The sequence below is a fragment of the Protopterus annectens genome, chromosome 4.part0, assembly GCF_019279795.1.
Source record: "Protopterus annectens isolate FY-2018-M chromosome 4.part0, PAN1.0, whole genome shotgun sequence".
In the NCBI taxonomy this organism is placed as follows: Eukaryota; Metazoa; Chordata; order Ceratodontiformes; family Protopteridae; genus Protopterus; species Protopterus annectens.
In genome coordinates, this window is record NC_056733.1 from 1,743,578,829 (window position 1) to 1,743,595,434 (window position 16,606).

At 38.1% G+C, this 16,606-nt stretch overlaps 1 protein-coding gene across 1 annotated transcript in view; it reads left to right on the plus strand.

The window, feature by feature from the left end:
- The window catches only part of LTC4S (leukotriene C4 synthase), a 275,617-nt gene extending 259,538 nt beyond the window's left edge, over positions 1-16,079 (plus strand). Inside the window, exon 5 of the mRNA XM_044069457.1 lies at positions 15,717-16,079. Within this exon, the coding sequence (XP_043925392.1) occupies positions 15,717-15,870 (154 nt within the window). The 3' untranslated portion in view covers positions 15,871-16,079. The remainder of the gene's footprint in view (positions 1-15,716) is intronic.
- Positions 16,080-16,606: the final 527 nt, after the last annotated feature.

The window sequence follows — 16,606 nt, forward strand, 5'->3', positions numbered from 1 at the left end:
ATTTCTGTTTGTGTTTGTTGGGCCTCCAAAATTATCCTGCTTATTGGGTATGGAACATTTTAGACACCCCTTGCCTCAGTTTACCTCTGTCATCTCAGTGTTTAAAGATCTGATTAGCTAATGTACCAAACACATAATCAGAATCAAGTGCAGCATTCATAATCTCATTTTTAACTGAGTAGAAAAGCTTATGGTGAGCAACCAAGCATACTTCCTTACCACAACCAACATGTGTGTCTGAACTGTCTTGTGTAGTGGTAATGTTGCAGAGAGGGTTTTTCTAACATTAAGGTTAGTTAGGGGCAGGTTTAGGATAACTAAATATTACTAAGGTAGTGAGGGGGGGGGGTGAAGGATACTGTGAAAGTTATACAAGTAGTTAATCCTAGGATTGATGCTGATATCTTTATATGCTGTCTGGAAGTTAAATCCATTTATACTTCCATACTTTATAAACAGAATTTCTGCAGTAAGATATTTTTGGGCACTCTCTAATAGGTATATTTCTTTTTGTGAAATTTTGATTGAAATGTTGGAAATGGGATTAACCATTAACTTGTTATATTTGAATGTTACATCTTTCTTACATCAGATAGTGTGGCTATGGGGTAAAATACATATTTATGTTGATTTGTACATGGGTTTTGTGGAACAGAAACTTATTTTTGATTGTTTGTTATGGGAATTTGTCAGCTGTAACATTGCTGAATTTAAAGTCATGATACTGGTAGGCCATTAATGATATAAATCAGTGCAATTTGAATGTTATGACATGCAGTCTTATTTTCAGATGTTTTCTTTACTTTCTTTAGTGAAATGAAATGCATGGTGAATTGCAGATGCTTGTCTTAGGAGTGTGATACAGCCTGTACTCATGTATTCTGCAATTCATTTTATATTTATTTATTTTTCATTAATAACTCATTGCATTTACACTTAAACATTGACATCACTGTGTTGAAGTCTCTTTGTAATTGCATGAATTGCATAGTTTAAATCTCAGCAGGTCAAGGTAGGTGAAGCTGCATGAAATCTTGAGGAGGGGCTGTCATATGAGTAGGATGGTGACTTGCTGTGATGTCATGACCTCCTTAAAGCAAGTGATCCTACAGACAGTGATCTCACAGTGCTGTGGGACTGGGACCTTGAATGGGAGATCATACTATGCGATGATGAATACTGACTTGTCCCACATGATTTCTGTTTTGTTTGTTTCTCCCACGTATTACCCCTGCTTTCTTGTGAAGCACTTTCAATGCAAAGTGATATGCCCCAATGTGTCCGGACAGTACCTTGTCCTTTTCCCCTTCCGTAACTGACTTTTGTTTGAGTCTGGTAATTCCTCACCAGTGTATGAATGGATGCAGCCATGGATGCTTGGTGTGCAGCCATAGTTTGGTTTGATGTGGTCATGGCATTATCCCTACTCTTTACAATTTCCACGTAGTGCTGGAAATCCTCAAGTACACCCTGGAGGACACTGACCATTTGTAGCTGATTGTCTGTAGCACGGCACTTTGCCTTAACAATGTCATGGTACATCTGTTGTTGGTCTGCCAGTGCTTTGCATGTTTCCTGAGATAGTTATGACAAATGCCTATCCTTGGCACCCCTTTGTAAAGGTGTCACTGTGGAGACTGCTGCGTCTGAATTTTGGCTGTCATCCATGATGAATTCTTATGGGTTTAGAGATATTGGAGTAGAGTTGCATATTTTTTTTCCTTGAACATCCTTAGTAATGTCATCATATGCTTGTCTTAGTGATCCAGTGTAACTTCCAGCAGGCTTGCTAACATGTTGTAGGGTGTGAGATCCTGCCATTAAATCTGGTGACTGCTTGCCACTTTACTCAGGCTTTGTCATAAATATAACAATGTTATCATTCTCATCATCATCAGTATCAGCTATTCTGATATAATTTAAATTTACTGGTATAGTGGAACTGTTTCGGCTGCTGACCCTGTAAAGGATTAATTGAATACATTAGTATTCAGATGGTGGGGTACACTACTGTATGCTGTGTAATTCATTGTGCAGGACACTTGCCATGCACACTGTGTTCATTTATACCATAATATGCTGAAGTGGAAGGTTCAAGTATTAATAGTAATTTTTATGTCTTACATTTAATCAATTATTGCGTTTCATTATTTTATTGAGTGTGTGTGTGTGTGTGTGTGTGTGTGTGTGTGTGTGTGTGTGTGTGTGTGTGTGTGTGTGTGTGTGTGTGTTTATTACTGATGTGAAGCAAACCTTTCTGAGCAGATATCTGTTGATACTGAAGATGTGTGGGTAACAGCCAGTATCAATGCCACCTCTGATTATTCAGATGCCATCGTTATCTGTTTCATAATCATCCCCACAAATAAAGAGGTGGCTTTCTCATCAGTTGTTAAGGAATAATTCTTCGAGGTCACCATCCATACAGCTATGGGCAATTGCGTTCTACCTTGCCTTGGATCTTCTCACCCTACCGTATCACTGGCCCTTTTCCTGCACTGTGTTAATGTGCAGTTCCTTCCGCCAACAACATTTATATCTATAACAATCTGATTCCATGCCTTTGCCTTCTCAGCTTGTTTGGGTCCACCTTTTCCAAAAAGGCATTTTCCATATGTCTTAAGGGCTGCTATGGGGATGCCGCTCTCCTCAGGGCTAAAATTGTCCTTTCACTGTCTGGAACCCTGCTGATGCATAATTCTTTTACCTACAAGAACATGCCAGTGCACATACTGAACCTTTTGATCCACTAATCAACCAAACATTACATCAAAGAAACTCTGCCTGCCTTCATGACAAATAAGGCAATGATCTGAGTACAAAAACATGTTTGGTGACACAACAATTATACATTCATATACAGACACTTCAAGTCACAATTCAACAAGAAAAAGTTGTGGTTTTAATATCCTCTATAAAGTCATCAACCAAGTCATAGTACCACTGCAAGCACTTCATATTACACTGACATGTTATACCATTGCTAAGAGACTTGTATGTAGCACTTTCATATAAATATATTACCATCTTCCATTCCAGAATGACAGCCCCAAATCCTACTGAAGCAGTATAAATGATGACACAACACTACACTGGTAAATATGCAATATCCTGTGTAACAAAATAAATGCCTGAAGTATGATTTCAAAAATAACTTTTACATTGCAATTATTCCCCACACAATTTCATTGCTGCAGTCATGAATTCCCATTTATAAGTGACACTCATATCATGAATAAATGCACTAGTCATTTGCATCTCATTGTTAGATCTGTAAAACAGCCGTTATTAGTCCTAGTAAACTCTGTTATCTTAAATGAATATTACTTGCTTTCAACTAATTTCCACTGGCTTTACTATTGTTTTCTTTGTGATTTCCTAAAGCATTTCCCTCCTATCTTGAGTGATAGCAACTGTCTATATTGATCTTCAACTTATTTGCGTAAATTCAGGACCATTTACACATGTCATATAAAAGTAGGCTTATTTATGCTTATCTCTATGAATCCCAGTAACAAGTGAATGCATAAGTCGGCAAACCTCATAACCACACTTTATGTACTTAGTTGTGGACAAGCTTTGTGCAGCTGGAAAGATATTAAAACTTCCTTTCAATTGTTACATTTTTATGTGTGTGCAACTTCTGCCTTTGAGAGGAAGTGTGTTGCTTAAAGAAAATTCACATTATATTATTTAAAACTGTAACTTAAGTATGCAAAGCATAGTGGAAAGCAAAACCTACACTGGAAGTGTATATGGAAGTGTAGATTGGGACGGCGGAGTGGTCAGCGGTAGCGTTGTCGCCTCACAGCAAGAGGTTCTCCGGTTCGATTCTTGGCTGGGGTGCCTTCTGTATGGAGTCTGCATGTTCTCCCTGCATTCATGTGGGTTTCCTCCGGGTGCCCCTGTTTCCTCCCACATTACAAAGACATGCATCTGGAGTCTTTCTCCCCGGGCCTCCGCTGAAAATTGGCTTTGTTCCAAGTCGGACTTTCCTGATTAACAAATGTTAAGTAAATAAATGGAAGTGTATGTAAAGATTACAGAAGACACCACTTCCACAAACAGACAAGCTGTACATAGATTTAAAAGTATAACAATTAGAAAGATGATGCCATCCTACTATTTTAACTTGAATTAAAGAAATATTAGCTCAGATGGATAAGGTGAGCTGACTGAATGCTAACCTGTGCGTTACTGTTTCCATACTTAATAAATTAATGCATATTTTAAAAAAATTAAACATTTAAAGAAACAAGTGAACATACGAAATGCAAGAATAACTTCAATGCCATGCTGAATAGCACAAGTAGCGATGTTAGAAATATTAAGGAACAAACATCTGAGACAGATAAACAGCTAATGAGGAAGCTGAATATAATTCAGCCCAGCAGAACAGGAGACAAGTGAGGCTGACTGAGGGTGCTCATATGTATGGCAAAAATTTATTTCTATTTAAAAAAGAAAAGTTAAATAGCCAATGTTGTTTTCTGTTTTTAACTGATTTTGTTACTATAACAGAAGCAGTAACTTATACACAAAGATAATAGAAGGAGCAAAGTTTCCCAAGTACAACATTGCAGCAAGGTCTATATCAAGCAGAAATTTCAAATGTATTAACAGTTCTTAAGTTAAACCAGCATATCTCATTAATTTCAGTAGACTTGTTCTTCTTTCAGCTTTTCCCGGTTAGGGGTCGCCACAGTGGAACTCCGGTCCGCTAATGACTGGCAGTAGATTTTTACGGTGCCGAGGTGCCAGCCCGACGCCCAACCTTCAGCGAAGGCATGCCCATTCTACGTATGTCTTTCGAATGCCATTCGACCACGGGGAGGACATGCAGACTCCACACAGAAGGCGCTCCAGCCAAGAATCGAACGGGAGAACCTCTTGCTGTGAGGCGACAATGCTACTGCTGCACCACCGCAGCAATATAAAAATCACCACCACTTGATATTACATACCTTTCGACCTCTTAGAGCAATAAATCTGCACAAAGCCATAAATGCAAGTGGGACAAAGGTCCAAAAATAGGGACAATTTTTAAATATTGCTCTTACAAACTTAGAAAATTGATAGAATAACAGGATTTGCATTACCATGAATTTTATGAAGGATAAGAATTTTGAAACTCAATTGTCTGTCATTATTTTCTAACTTCAATCTTTAATGATTTGCCACTAATTTGCCAGAAAACCACAACTGTATGAAAAATGGACCAAAAATATGACGCAAAAATCTGGACATTCTGTCATGTAAGTTAGCATATATCTTCAAAATGTTATCAAAGTCTCTCACACTCTGCTGAGGATGGTTTATTTTTTTGTTAAGTTTATGTTTTGTAATTCTCAAAGAAGCATATATAACTGTAGTTTTGCTAGAAACATAAGATGAAGTTTTCTAACACCACAATTACTTGTTATATTGACAGTTAAGCTACTGCTCCTGCATAAATTCCCATTATTCACACTAAAATAATTCATGTTATGTCTTAAACTGCCATTTATATAATAATTTTTGCAAAGAATCATATTAGCTTTAGAAAAATCTGTACTGGGTGCTTCATGACAATGTGCTTACATACTGTATATTCCATTAGAATTAAGCTTCTCAAAAGCCATGCAACCTAATGTATTTTACTGGCTGACTTCAAAAGCTTCTACATATGTAATATAAGTATGCTTTCTGTGTTTCTACTCATAAGCATGCACAATCTGACCAAACTCATCAGTTTTTGATCTGAATAATTCATCAAATTACATGGAGATTTAAACAGTTTCAATGCTTTAAAACAAGATTGCAATGTGTTATAGTCTACACTAGTGTCATGTTTAATGTAAGTATTTTTGACTAAAATGTGCTTTCAAATGCTCAAATTATACAGTTCTACTGCACTCACAGACATTTCAGCTTTTCTGTGCCATTTAGATTGAATCATACATATCAACTGTCCAGATTTTTGCAGAATTTCCAAATTATTGCTTTATATTTTTGGTCTGTTTTTTTGTAAAAGTGTGGTTTTTCTAACAAATCATTTGGAAATCATTGAGGATTGAAGTCAGAAAATAATCACAGACAGTTGAGTTTCAGACTTCATATCCTTCATAAAAATCAGTACTGATACAAAACTTGTTATTCTATCAACTCTCTAAGCTTGCAAGAGCAATATTTAAAAATTGTTCTTATTTTTGGGCTTTTGTCCCCCCTTCATTTATAGTTTGTCCAGACTTCTAGCGCTAAGAGGTTGAGAGGTATGGTTTAATGGTGGCACTACTTACTATCTTGGTTTGCTTTGTGATATCCTTTCTCTTCCTACTGCACTTGTAAGCTTATGGCTTCATTTTTTTCCCTCATTATTAGTTTTCGCCTTTATTTGACTCACTTTATGTGGCCATTTACATGAATATTCGTGGTTTTCCACAATGTGTAGAAAACCAACGCTTTGTCTAATGCTAAACTCTACTTTTTTAGTAGGCTGAGCTCTGACGGGATCATTTATAATGCCACAAACAATTATTTTATCAGTGAAGAATGCTCATTAACCAGACTCACAGTTTCTTGCTCCATTTTGAGCTCAGTTATATAAGCACCAACATACTCTTTTGAAGCTGATTTCCAGTAAAGAATAAATGCCTTGAGAGGGGAGATTTATTGGGGAAAACTGGCAAAGGAACTAAGGATTGGGAGCAAATAATTAGAGAGGGAATGGTAACAGAATGGGGAAGATGCCAAGAATTTATTTGGACTGCAGGCTAGAGATTGCCTCCCTATCAAAAATTGATATCAGAGTATAGGCAAAGAGAAAAAAATAGGAGCTCCGTTGCTTATTTTAAAGCTGTCTCGCTATGTTAAACCCATTTAACATAGCGAGACAGGTTTAAAAAAAAGCAACGGAGAAAGCAAGATCTCCGTTGCTTTTTACACACTGTGTCGCTATGTTAAAGGAGTTTAACATAGCGAGACAGCTTTAAAAAAAGCAACGGAGATCTCCGTTGCTTTTTTTAAACCTGTGTCGCTATGTTAAACTCTTTTAACATAGCGAGACAGTGTTTTAAAAGAGACTTATGCTAATGGAAAAAGTCCGGGCGACCGGACCTTTTTCCATTAGTATAAGTCGATTTACAACGTGCACGCTGGCCAATCAGCGTGCACGTTTTGGAATATTAATGGGGGGTCATGGTATAATAGAGCATTTAGTAGATTCTAGAATGAAAGCTGCTGTTAGAAAAGGAATAATTAGCACAGCATAAAAAATATTGCATGGTAACTGCAAGAATCAATCAGAGGAGGTTAGAAAAGATTGGGAAGAGGGACTGGATAAGCAATTCACAAAGAAACAATAGGAGGATATTTATATGTCTCCCAAATATGCAGCAAAGTCTAGAAGATTTAGGCTCTTTGCTTGGAAGTGTTTACACAGGCATTTTATACCCCAAGTAGACTCCAAAGAATTTTTCCTCAGGTAGACAGCAAATGTTGGAAGTGTGATGGGGAAGAAAGAGGTAATTGGGAACATATTTTAGGAGAGTAATGACTTGGCAGACTTTAAAAATTCCCTGCAGACTACTCTATCAGAAATATTGGGTGAGCAAAGTGGCATGACTAAGGAACTTATTTTTTGAGCTATGATACAGAATTGAAATTGCCTAGACATAGTAAGGCATTGCTGAGTCTAATTATGGTGGCTGTCAAAAAAAGCAATTACTAGAAAATGGAAATCGGAGTCTAAACCAACTATACTAGAAGTAGTGAATAAAAGTAACAAAGATAAAACCACTGGAAACTGGATCTTTAGAAAAGGGTATGGGCAAATTAAATAGAAAAAATAGGAACTGTTAGAGCAATACATGAAGAATAATGTTTTGGAAGAGAAATGAGGTTTAAAAGAAGGCAGGATTTGAACTATATAATGTTTGGCAATGACTGGATAGATTATAAGTGACGTATAATGGTTGCAGCGAAAAATATGTGAATATGTTTGTTTTCATTTATCTAAAACCTCAAGGTTAATTTTGTATATGCTTAAAAAGTGTATAAAAACTACAGCCCTGGGTCGATAGCACTGTGTGGTGTCCCTAGCTTTAATACAGCAACTCCAAACAACTACAGTCTGGCTATAATAGTAGTCTAAAAGGCATACCTTATAGTTGTAACATTTGGAGCACAAACAAGTACTTGGGAACATTCAGACATATACTTTTTGCAGGCAGAAAACATCTTGTGTCTGTATTAGCCCCACTCCACTCACCCTCGCTATGCTCGGGCTCACTACGCACCCCACCCTGCCCCCTATTTCCACCCCAGTGATGCTAAATTTATAATACCAAATCCATGCCCCCTCTATCTACAACCAATCACAGAGAAAAATCTATAAACATGCTCTCTCACACTTTCACTGCGGTGGTGGTGCTGCGGTAGCGTTTTCGCCTCACAGTTAGACATTGCCCGTTCGATTCTCAGTTAGAGCATCTTCTGTGTGGCAACATGCATGAATGGGCGTTCCTTCGTTGAAGGTTGTGCGTTAGGCCCGGTAAGCCAGCACATAAAACTCTACTGCCAATCATTAGCGGACCGGAGTTCCGCTGTGGCGACCCCTAACCGGGAAAAGCCGAAAGACACAAACAAACATTTCAAATTAGGCATAAACTACAATCCCCACTATGTCTCTACTACCTGCATCATTCCCTTTTAAATTAATACTATTATATTCCCTCCTACCCCTAATGCTCATCCCATATCTTCTCACCACCTATGAACATCAGAACTACCTAGGGTTCCACTACCCAAAATGCCAAACCTCCAATCCAGTAGTGCCAAACAACCATAATCACCTAGTCAGCTCCTTCTTACTATATGACATAAATATGAAATACCCCCAACCAATTAGATCCACATACATAAACCCCAAAACCAAAAGATACCAAAGTCTAATAATCAAATTCCTAAAGCTCATAATTAAATCACAGTACAACCTCATAAATGATGGAGACATCCATCCAAATCCCAGTCCAACCACAACAGGTGACCCTAACCATATTACTACTATCCCAACTAACTCTCAGACTTTAAACCAGCTCACTCTTGGTCAGTCATTTGAACATCAGAAACGTAAATAATAAAGTCCACCACATTCATGCTCTACTAGATGTTCACTCTCCAGACCTACTATGTCTTACTGAAACCTGGCTAAAACCATCAACAACAGACAATGAGATAATCCCTCCAGGTTATGATACAATAAGACTTGACCGCAAAACTAGGAAGGGAGGAGGGGTAGCTGTTTTATATAAATCTATCCTGCAGGTGACCGTTGACTTCTCACAACCACAGCGTGGTGATAATGCCGGAATTCTTGTTACTAAACTACATATCAATAAATGCAAACAGATAAATATCATCTGTGTTTATATACCCCCAGGAAACAACATAAACACCCTAGAGAATATCCTAAACTGGTTGTCTACCAATTACCCCCAAGAAACCATTGTCCTTGGAGGCTTTAACATTGATTAGAACACCTGTTCCTCAGAACACCCTACTACTCATGTAAAACTATATGGGTTTACCAGATCATATCCTCCCCCACTAGGATCAGTAAATGCAACAACAGTGAAACTACCTTAGACTGGATACTCATCAATAGTCACTTCCAAATGTACAAAGCGGGAACCCTGCCAGATGATATGAGAGACCACTTTCTCACCTATATTATCAGGCATAAGACTGACATTCTCAACCAACCCACCTATAAAACAATAAGAAATAGCAAACACCTTAACCCCACTAATTTCCAAAATGAACTAAAATTATGTGACTGGTCAGTCCTAAAACACTTGGAACTGGAAGAGGTAGTAAAATACTTTAACAACAAATTCCCAGCCATCCTTGACATTCACGCACCTTCTCAAACTATTAGAACAAAATCATAAAGTTGCCCCATGGTTAATAAAAGAAACCAGACAAAAAAAATCCTGCTTAGAAACAAAACCTGGAACAAATAACATGCCACCAGAGCCCCTGAAGATCAGCAAAAATATAGACAACTAAGGAATGACACACAAAGATCCATTAAGTTAGACAAAAGAAACTTTTACTACAATCTACAACAAAAAAAAAACAAAAAACAAAGTCAGCCTCAAAGGTTCTGGGCAGGCATTAATAAACTTCTTCACACAGGACAATCCACCACTCCTACCCCCAAAGATGACAACCAAAAGCGCTCAGACGAAGTGGCCAACACCTTCAACTCCTTCTTTACTGAGACCATTCAATCTCTAGCCAGCCAGCTGTCTCCTGGTAGTCAAAATCCAACTGTTTCTACACCCAGCTCTCAACTATCCTTTCATCTTCAGCCTGTCCCCACATCACTAATTTGAAACTTAGTCAAAAAATTGAAATCAACCACCCTTGCAGCTGATCTCCTACCTGAAGAGTACCTACACAAAGCTGCAGATGCCATTGCTTACTCCATATCCATCCTAATTAACAGAACAATATCAGAGGCTATCATCCCTTCTATCTGGAAGATAGCCCACATTATCCCACTCCATAAAGGAGGCAACTCTACTGAGCTATCTAATTACAGACCCATAGCTATACTGTCACTCCTAGCTAAAATAATGGAGAAATGTATACATAAACATCTGCTAAGCTATTTTAGTCAAAACAAATTACTAGCCAAACTCACAGCATGGCTTTAGACAATTTCACAGCGCCACCTTGGCCCTCCTCTTCTTCTCTAACACCATAAACCAAAATCGCAACAATAACGTACTTTTTTCAGCCCTCTTATTGATCTCTCTAAAGCCTTCGATATGGTAAATCATCGACTACTCATTAACACCCAGACAACCTTTTCCCTAGACAAACAAGAGATCCAGCGGTTTCAATCCTATCCGAGTGGTAGACAACAGGCTGTCCTTTGGAAGGACAAATTGTCTACCCTCCTACCCGTCACCCTAGGAGTCTGCCAGGGCTCTATATTAGGATCACTTATTTTTTCTATCTTCATTAATGATATGTGGGCAGTTATCCCAAATGCAACCTGCATTCAATATACAGACGATTCCACTTTAATTTGCTTAGCCACTTCCCCCTCTGATCTGCAAACTTTAACTCAAAGTGTCTTTAATACAGTTGAAAACTGGCTCCTCAGTCGTTGACTTATATTAAATCCTAACAAAACTAATATGCTATTGTTCCCTTCCACCCGCAGGTCCCCCCTAACAACCTTTACTATAAAGTCTAGCAATGGTACCATTATTTCACCTGATTCCTCCACAAAACTCTTAGGTGTAATGATAGACAATAACCTCAAGTTTGATTTGCATATAAATCAAACTATTAAAACAGTCAATAAAAAACTTAGTTCACTGTATAGGATTAAACCCTTCCTAACGCCTCTAACCAAAACTGTTATTGCACATACTCACCTCCTCTCCACCCTCCTTTATGCCTCCCCTTTATTTAGAAACCTGAGCAAAAGTGCCATAAACAAGCTATCAAGCTGCTACCGCAACATTGCTAGATTTGCAGCTGGAGCAGTGTGTAGAACACACCCACTGTCTGAACTTAAATCAACTGGGATGGCTTTAACTACCCAGCCTTCTACAATATAACCAAATAATAATTGGATATAAGATTCTATACCAACCTGAAAATACACCAACACTTAAAAACCTATTTACCCCTATAGCAACCTCAAGACTCTCCATTCGTATAACAGACTGTTAGTTCAAACAGTTAAATCCATCAATGCAGCTGGTGACTCTTTGTTCACTAACTCTGTTGGCAAAACTTGAAACTCTCTACCTTCTGAGCTTACTACGACCCCCTCTCTAACCCAATTCAAAAAGGGCTTAAATAGTACTATAAAACACATTGGTTATGTCCCTGCCTTAACCCTGACTAACTCAGATCTTAACCCTGACTAGCTCAGATCTTATAACCATGCCATTACTTCACTTCTTCTTCTGGCTTTTCCTGGTTAGGGGTCGCCACAGCGGATCACCTGTCTGCTCATGATTGGCAGTGGAGTTTTACGGTATCAAGTTGCTAGCCCAGTGCCCAACCTTCCACAGAAGGCACACACACTCATGCCTAGGGCCAATTTAGAGTATCTAATCCACCTACAGCATGTCTTTGGGATGTGGGAGAAAACTGGAGCACCTGGAGGAAACCCACGCGACCACAGGGAGGACATGCACAGAAGGCACCCCAGCCGAGAATCAAACCAGAAAACCTCTTACTGTGAGGCGGCAATGCTAACTGCTGCATCACTGCAGCTGCTCACATGCCATTACTTCACTTAGACTGCATAATACTGATTGTCTATGAACTCTTTATGTTGTAACAGTGGGAAATCATGATCTATCTCTAATCATTGTCATGTATTCATGAAAAGTAATTTGTAAACTGTGTCTCTGAGATGCAGTTGTAAACTGTGTTATTTTCATGCATGTTTTATATGTTTTTTAATGTATTAATTTATTTATTTATTTTATTTAAATTTGTTGACCGGGAGTGTCCGACTGGACGTAGGTCCATTTTCAGTGGAGGACCGAGGAGAAAAGCTCCACAATTAAAATAAACAGTAACTTTTAAGTAAGTTTTTGGAGCTTTTCTCCCTGGGCCTCCACTGAAAATGGACATACATCTAGTCGGACCATCCCGGTCAACAAATGTAAAATAAATAAAATAAAAATAAAATAAAAAAATAAATGTATGATTGCCTATATTATAAGTGTTAATTTAATGAAGATGTTTCTTGATTAAAAAAAAAGAGTAAATGCCATACACACACACACACACACACACACAAAAATATATAAATATATATATATATATATATATATATATGTGTGTGTGTGTGTGTGTGTGTGTGTGTGTGTGTGTATGGGTCTACTTTGCTTCATTGAAAGCTCATTTCACTGAATTTCAATTCACCCTGACCAAATCACTGAAAGCTCACATTACTGAAAACTCATTTCACCGAATCTCATTGCACTGAAGTGAAGTACTGGCACTGTGTAGAGTACTGTAAGGCAAGTAAAAGGTATATGCCCTTTTCCCCACTGCAGTGCGATCCTGGAGTTAGTATATATAGTTAGGGTGGGTGTGGTGAACACAGCCCCCACCATTGGGGGGGTGTAGACCCCCACTTAGTTTGGGTATATATTGTCTTCTGGAAAGAATTAGCCATTGGTGTTGTAAGTATGCATGCCTATGGTTTAAAACGTATTGTTTTGATGCTTTTGGTGAAATATAATTTAAAACCAGCTAGGTGGGTGCTATGCTGCCCAAACCCTCCCTAACTGTATATACTAACTCCAGGATTGCACTACAGTGGGGAAAAGGGCATATACCTTTTGCTTGCCTTACAGTACTCTACACAATGCCAGTACTTCACTTCAGTGAAATGAGATTCGTTGAAATGAGTTTTCAATAATGTGAGCTTTCAGCGATTTGGTCAGGGTGAATTCAAATTCAGTGAAATGAGCTTTCAGTGAAACAAAGTAGACGTGTGTGTGTGTGTGTGTGTGTGTGTGTGTGTGTGTGTATATGTGTATATATATATATATATATATATATATATATATATATATAAAAACCCGCGGTAGCGTTGTCGCCTCACAGTAAGACGTCTCGTTAGATTCTCAGCTAGAGCATCTTCTGTGTGGAGGCATGCGTGAATGGATGAGCCTTCGTTGAAGGTTGTACATCAGGGCTGGTAACTTGGCATGTAAAAATCCACTACCAAACATTAGCGGACCGGAGTTCCGCTGTGGCGACCCCTAACCGGGATAAGCCGAAAGACACAACAACATGTATATATATATATATATATATATATATATATATATATATATCGTTTTCTGTTGAAACCTTGAAACTGCATACATCGACTGATCAGATGGTCGACCCGAAATCTTAAATCCGAAAGGGCAAAAAATACGGTCCGGTCAAAACTGAATACATCAACACCCGATGTATTCGACATAGCAGTGGGTGACATCAGTCACCCATGCTATGCAGTTTACTGTACCATGACATTCTACAGTCAACGGTACGTGTATTTTACTATTTTGCAGGGGGGCAATCTCCCCCTGCATCCCAATGCGGGGGGATGTGCCCCCCCCACACCCCCTGCAATTATATATACTGACTCTGAGATCGCACTACAGTGAGGAACTGGGTTAATTCCCTGTTCCTCATTGAACCTCGATCTCCATTCACAATGCCAAACTCAGATAATCTAACTACATTACCCATTTGCTGTAGTGTAATTAATGTTTTTTAAGTCGGCATTCTGCCCATTTGAAAACTGCCTTTTGACCACATGCTATATATATATATATCTAGTGTAGTATAGTCAGGAATGGCCTGAAATGAAGATGCATATTCACAAGCTTTGTCTGACCCAGATGATCTCCTTTACTTATATTTAGAGACATGTATCACATACTCATTGTAGTGTACTTAGCATGTACTATATACCTTGTTTACTTTTAATAGATTACTGTTCCATAATGCTGTACTTTTATGTACTTTAACTGTTCTACATTAAAATCATTGATGGTATTTTGTTCTTCCTTACTGTTTTGTATGCGGCTCAAATTTGACTAAAAAGGATTTTTGTACCAGCTCACCTCCCAAAATACCATGAATAACAAACATACAAACAAGCAAACAAACATTAAATACCTAAATAAAAGGTGCAATCACATTAGGGGTTCAGAACCAGTTACTAGGCTAGTTGTCCCTGAGAACCATTTTAAGCCTAGGCAATTTCCCTTTTAAATGTGAGAATCATACTTTGTATCTTGTGTCTGTGCGGTAAACACCTTAACCATTATACCAGGCCTGAACCCCCAACCTCCAACTCCCATAAGGTTTACTGACAAAGAATTATGTAAAGTTAAGATCATGTGAAACACATTCCCAATAGTAGAAGTAGCTGCCCCCATTTAAAGAGGTAGAACTATTCAATTTATACATACACACATACATATATACATATTTTCTAAACTTCTGATACAATCTTACCATCTTACCAGGCAGAGAACCTAATCCTGGAAAGGATGCCAGTCTACTACAAAATGCACATGCATCACACTGATTCACACATAACATGCACATCTACAGGAAGTTTGGAAGATTCCAGTTTATCTATCTCATATATTTGGAATGTGGGATTAAACTGCAGGACCAGAAAAAACACACATAGATTCAGTGTACAGACTCCATATTGAATACGTCCTAGTTAGGAAGATATGGAAGACCTAAAGTTGTGAAGCATCAGTGCTAATTAGTGTGCCACCTTTTCCTTGTATAGTTGTGTATGCAATTGTGATCTAGAACAATAAATTGACTTGCCATATATCCGACTATGGTATTTCCATTGCTGTGGCAGGTGGAAATGATTTTCACAGCCTATAATATGCAATGGTCAAATTGCCTAGTTATTACTGACACTTAATAAAAGTGTTGTGGTATGTGTAGTTTGATAATGATTCATAAAATAGTTATTCTTTTTTACTGTATTTTTATGTCTATTAATGGTCTTGCATAGTATCACATTCAATAAGTATCCCAAGGATTTAGCTGTGGTGTTAAAATCCAGTCCTTTGATGTAGTCACATTCTTCATGTTTCTTTCAGTAGAGCAGATTTGAGCTATGTTGTTAGTTTTAATTATTTCTCTCTCTCACTTTCCAGGTTGAGCCCCATATATTTCAGCAGTGGAGTTCTTTGGATCCTGATTGCTATGTCTGGAATTGGAGTCCTGAGTCACATTCTGTCACCTGTTTTTGGACTTGAGATTGCTGGTACACTGCTGACTATGCTCAGAAAGTCCATAATTGGATTCTGAGTGATTTCTCTTCTGCCTTGATGGAAGCATTTCTATCCACTTTCTGCATTGCTTAATCGAAAACAATTCTGTTGAAAGCATGTTATTAAGAGGACTCATGCCTTTTTTCTAGAAAATATAGTATCATTTGTAAGTGAGAGTTGAGTCTAGAAGAGTAACATATTTACTGTTTGCAGTGAAGGTGAAAATAAAATATATTTTCTGGTTTACACTAGCAATCAGTTCCTTTATAAATAATGGATTCCTACTAACCAATGTACTTCATTTTTGTTTAGTTTTCCCACACTGCTGCTCAGTGCTTCCATTTATTAGTTGCATTTTATTTCCCACATCCACTAACCTAATTTACTAATAAAGTGTCCTACCAGGAGGCTATGTATGGCCTTCAGCTCTGTCACACCTTGATGGAAGATGTGATGTCTTATCCGTATTTCTATCCAACCATTTGCATTTGAGAATGTAAAAATGGCAGGAAAGCCAATGTACCCTCATGTTTGCACTAATCATCAGCTTTTACCTGGCTTATCTGCAGGCTATCATATAGTAATGGCAGTTATTGTAAAGGACTAAAGTTCTGACTTGTTAATGGGCTGTTTCCTGTGCATATTTTGAATATTTCCACCTTCAGATACCTGCTGTATGACCTTGTTCAAGTAATTTAACCAGACAGCACTTTGGGAGAATTAGAATCTGGACTAGGCTCCACAATAGTTTCCTGGACTGCATACCAAGTAAT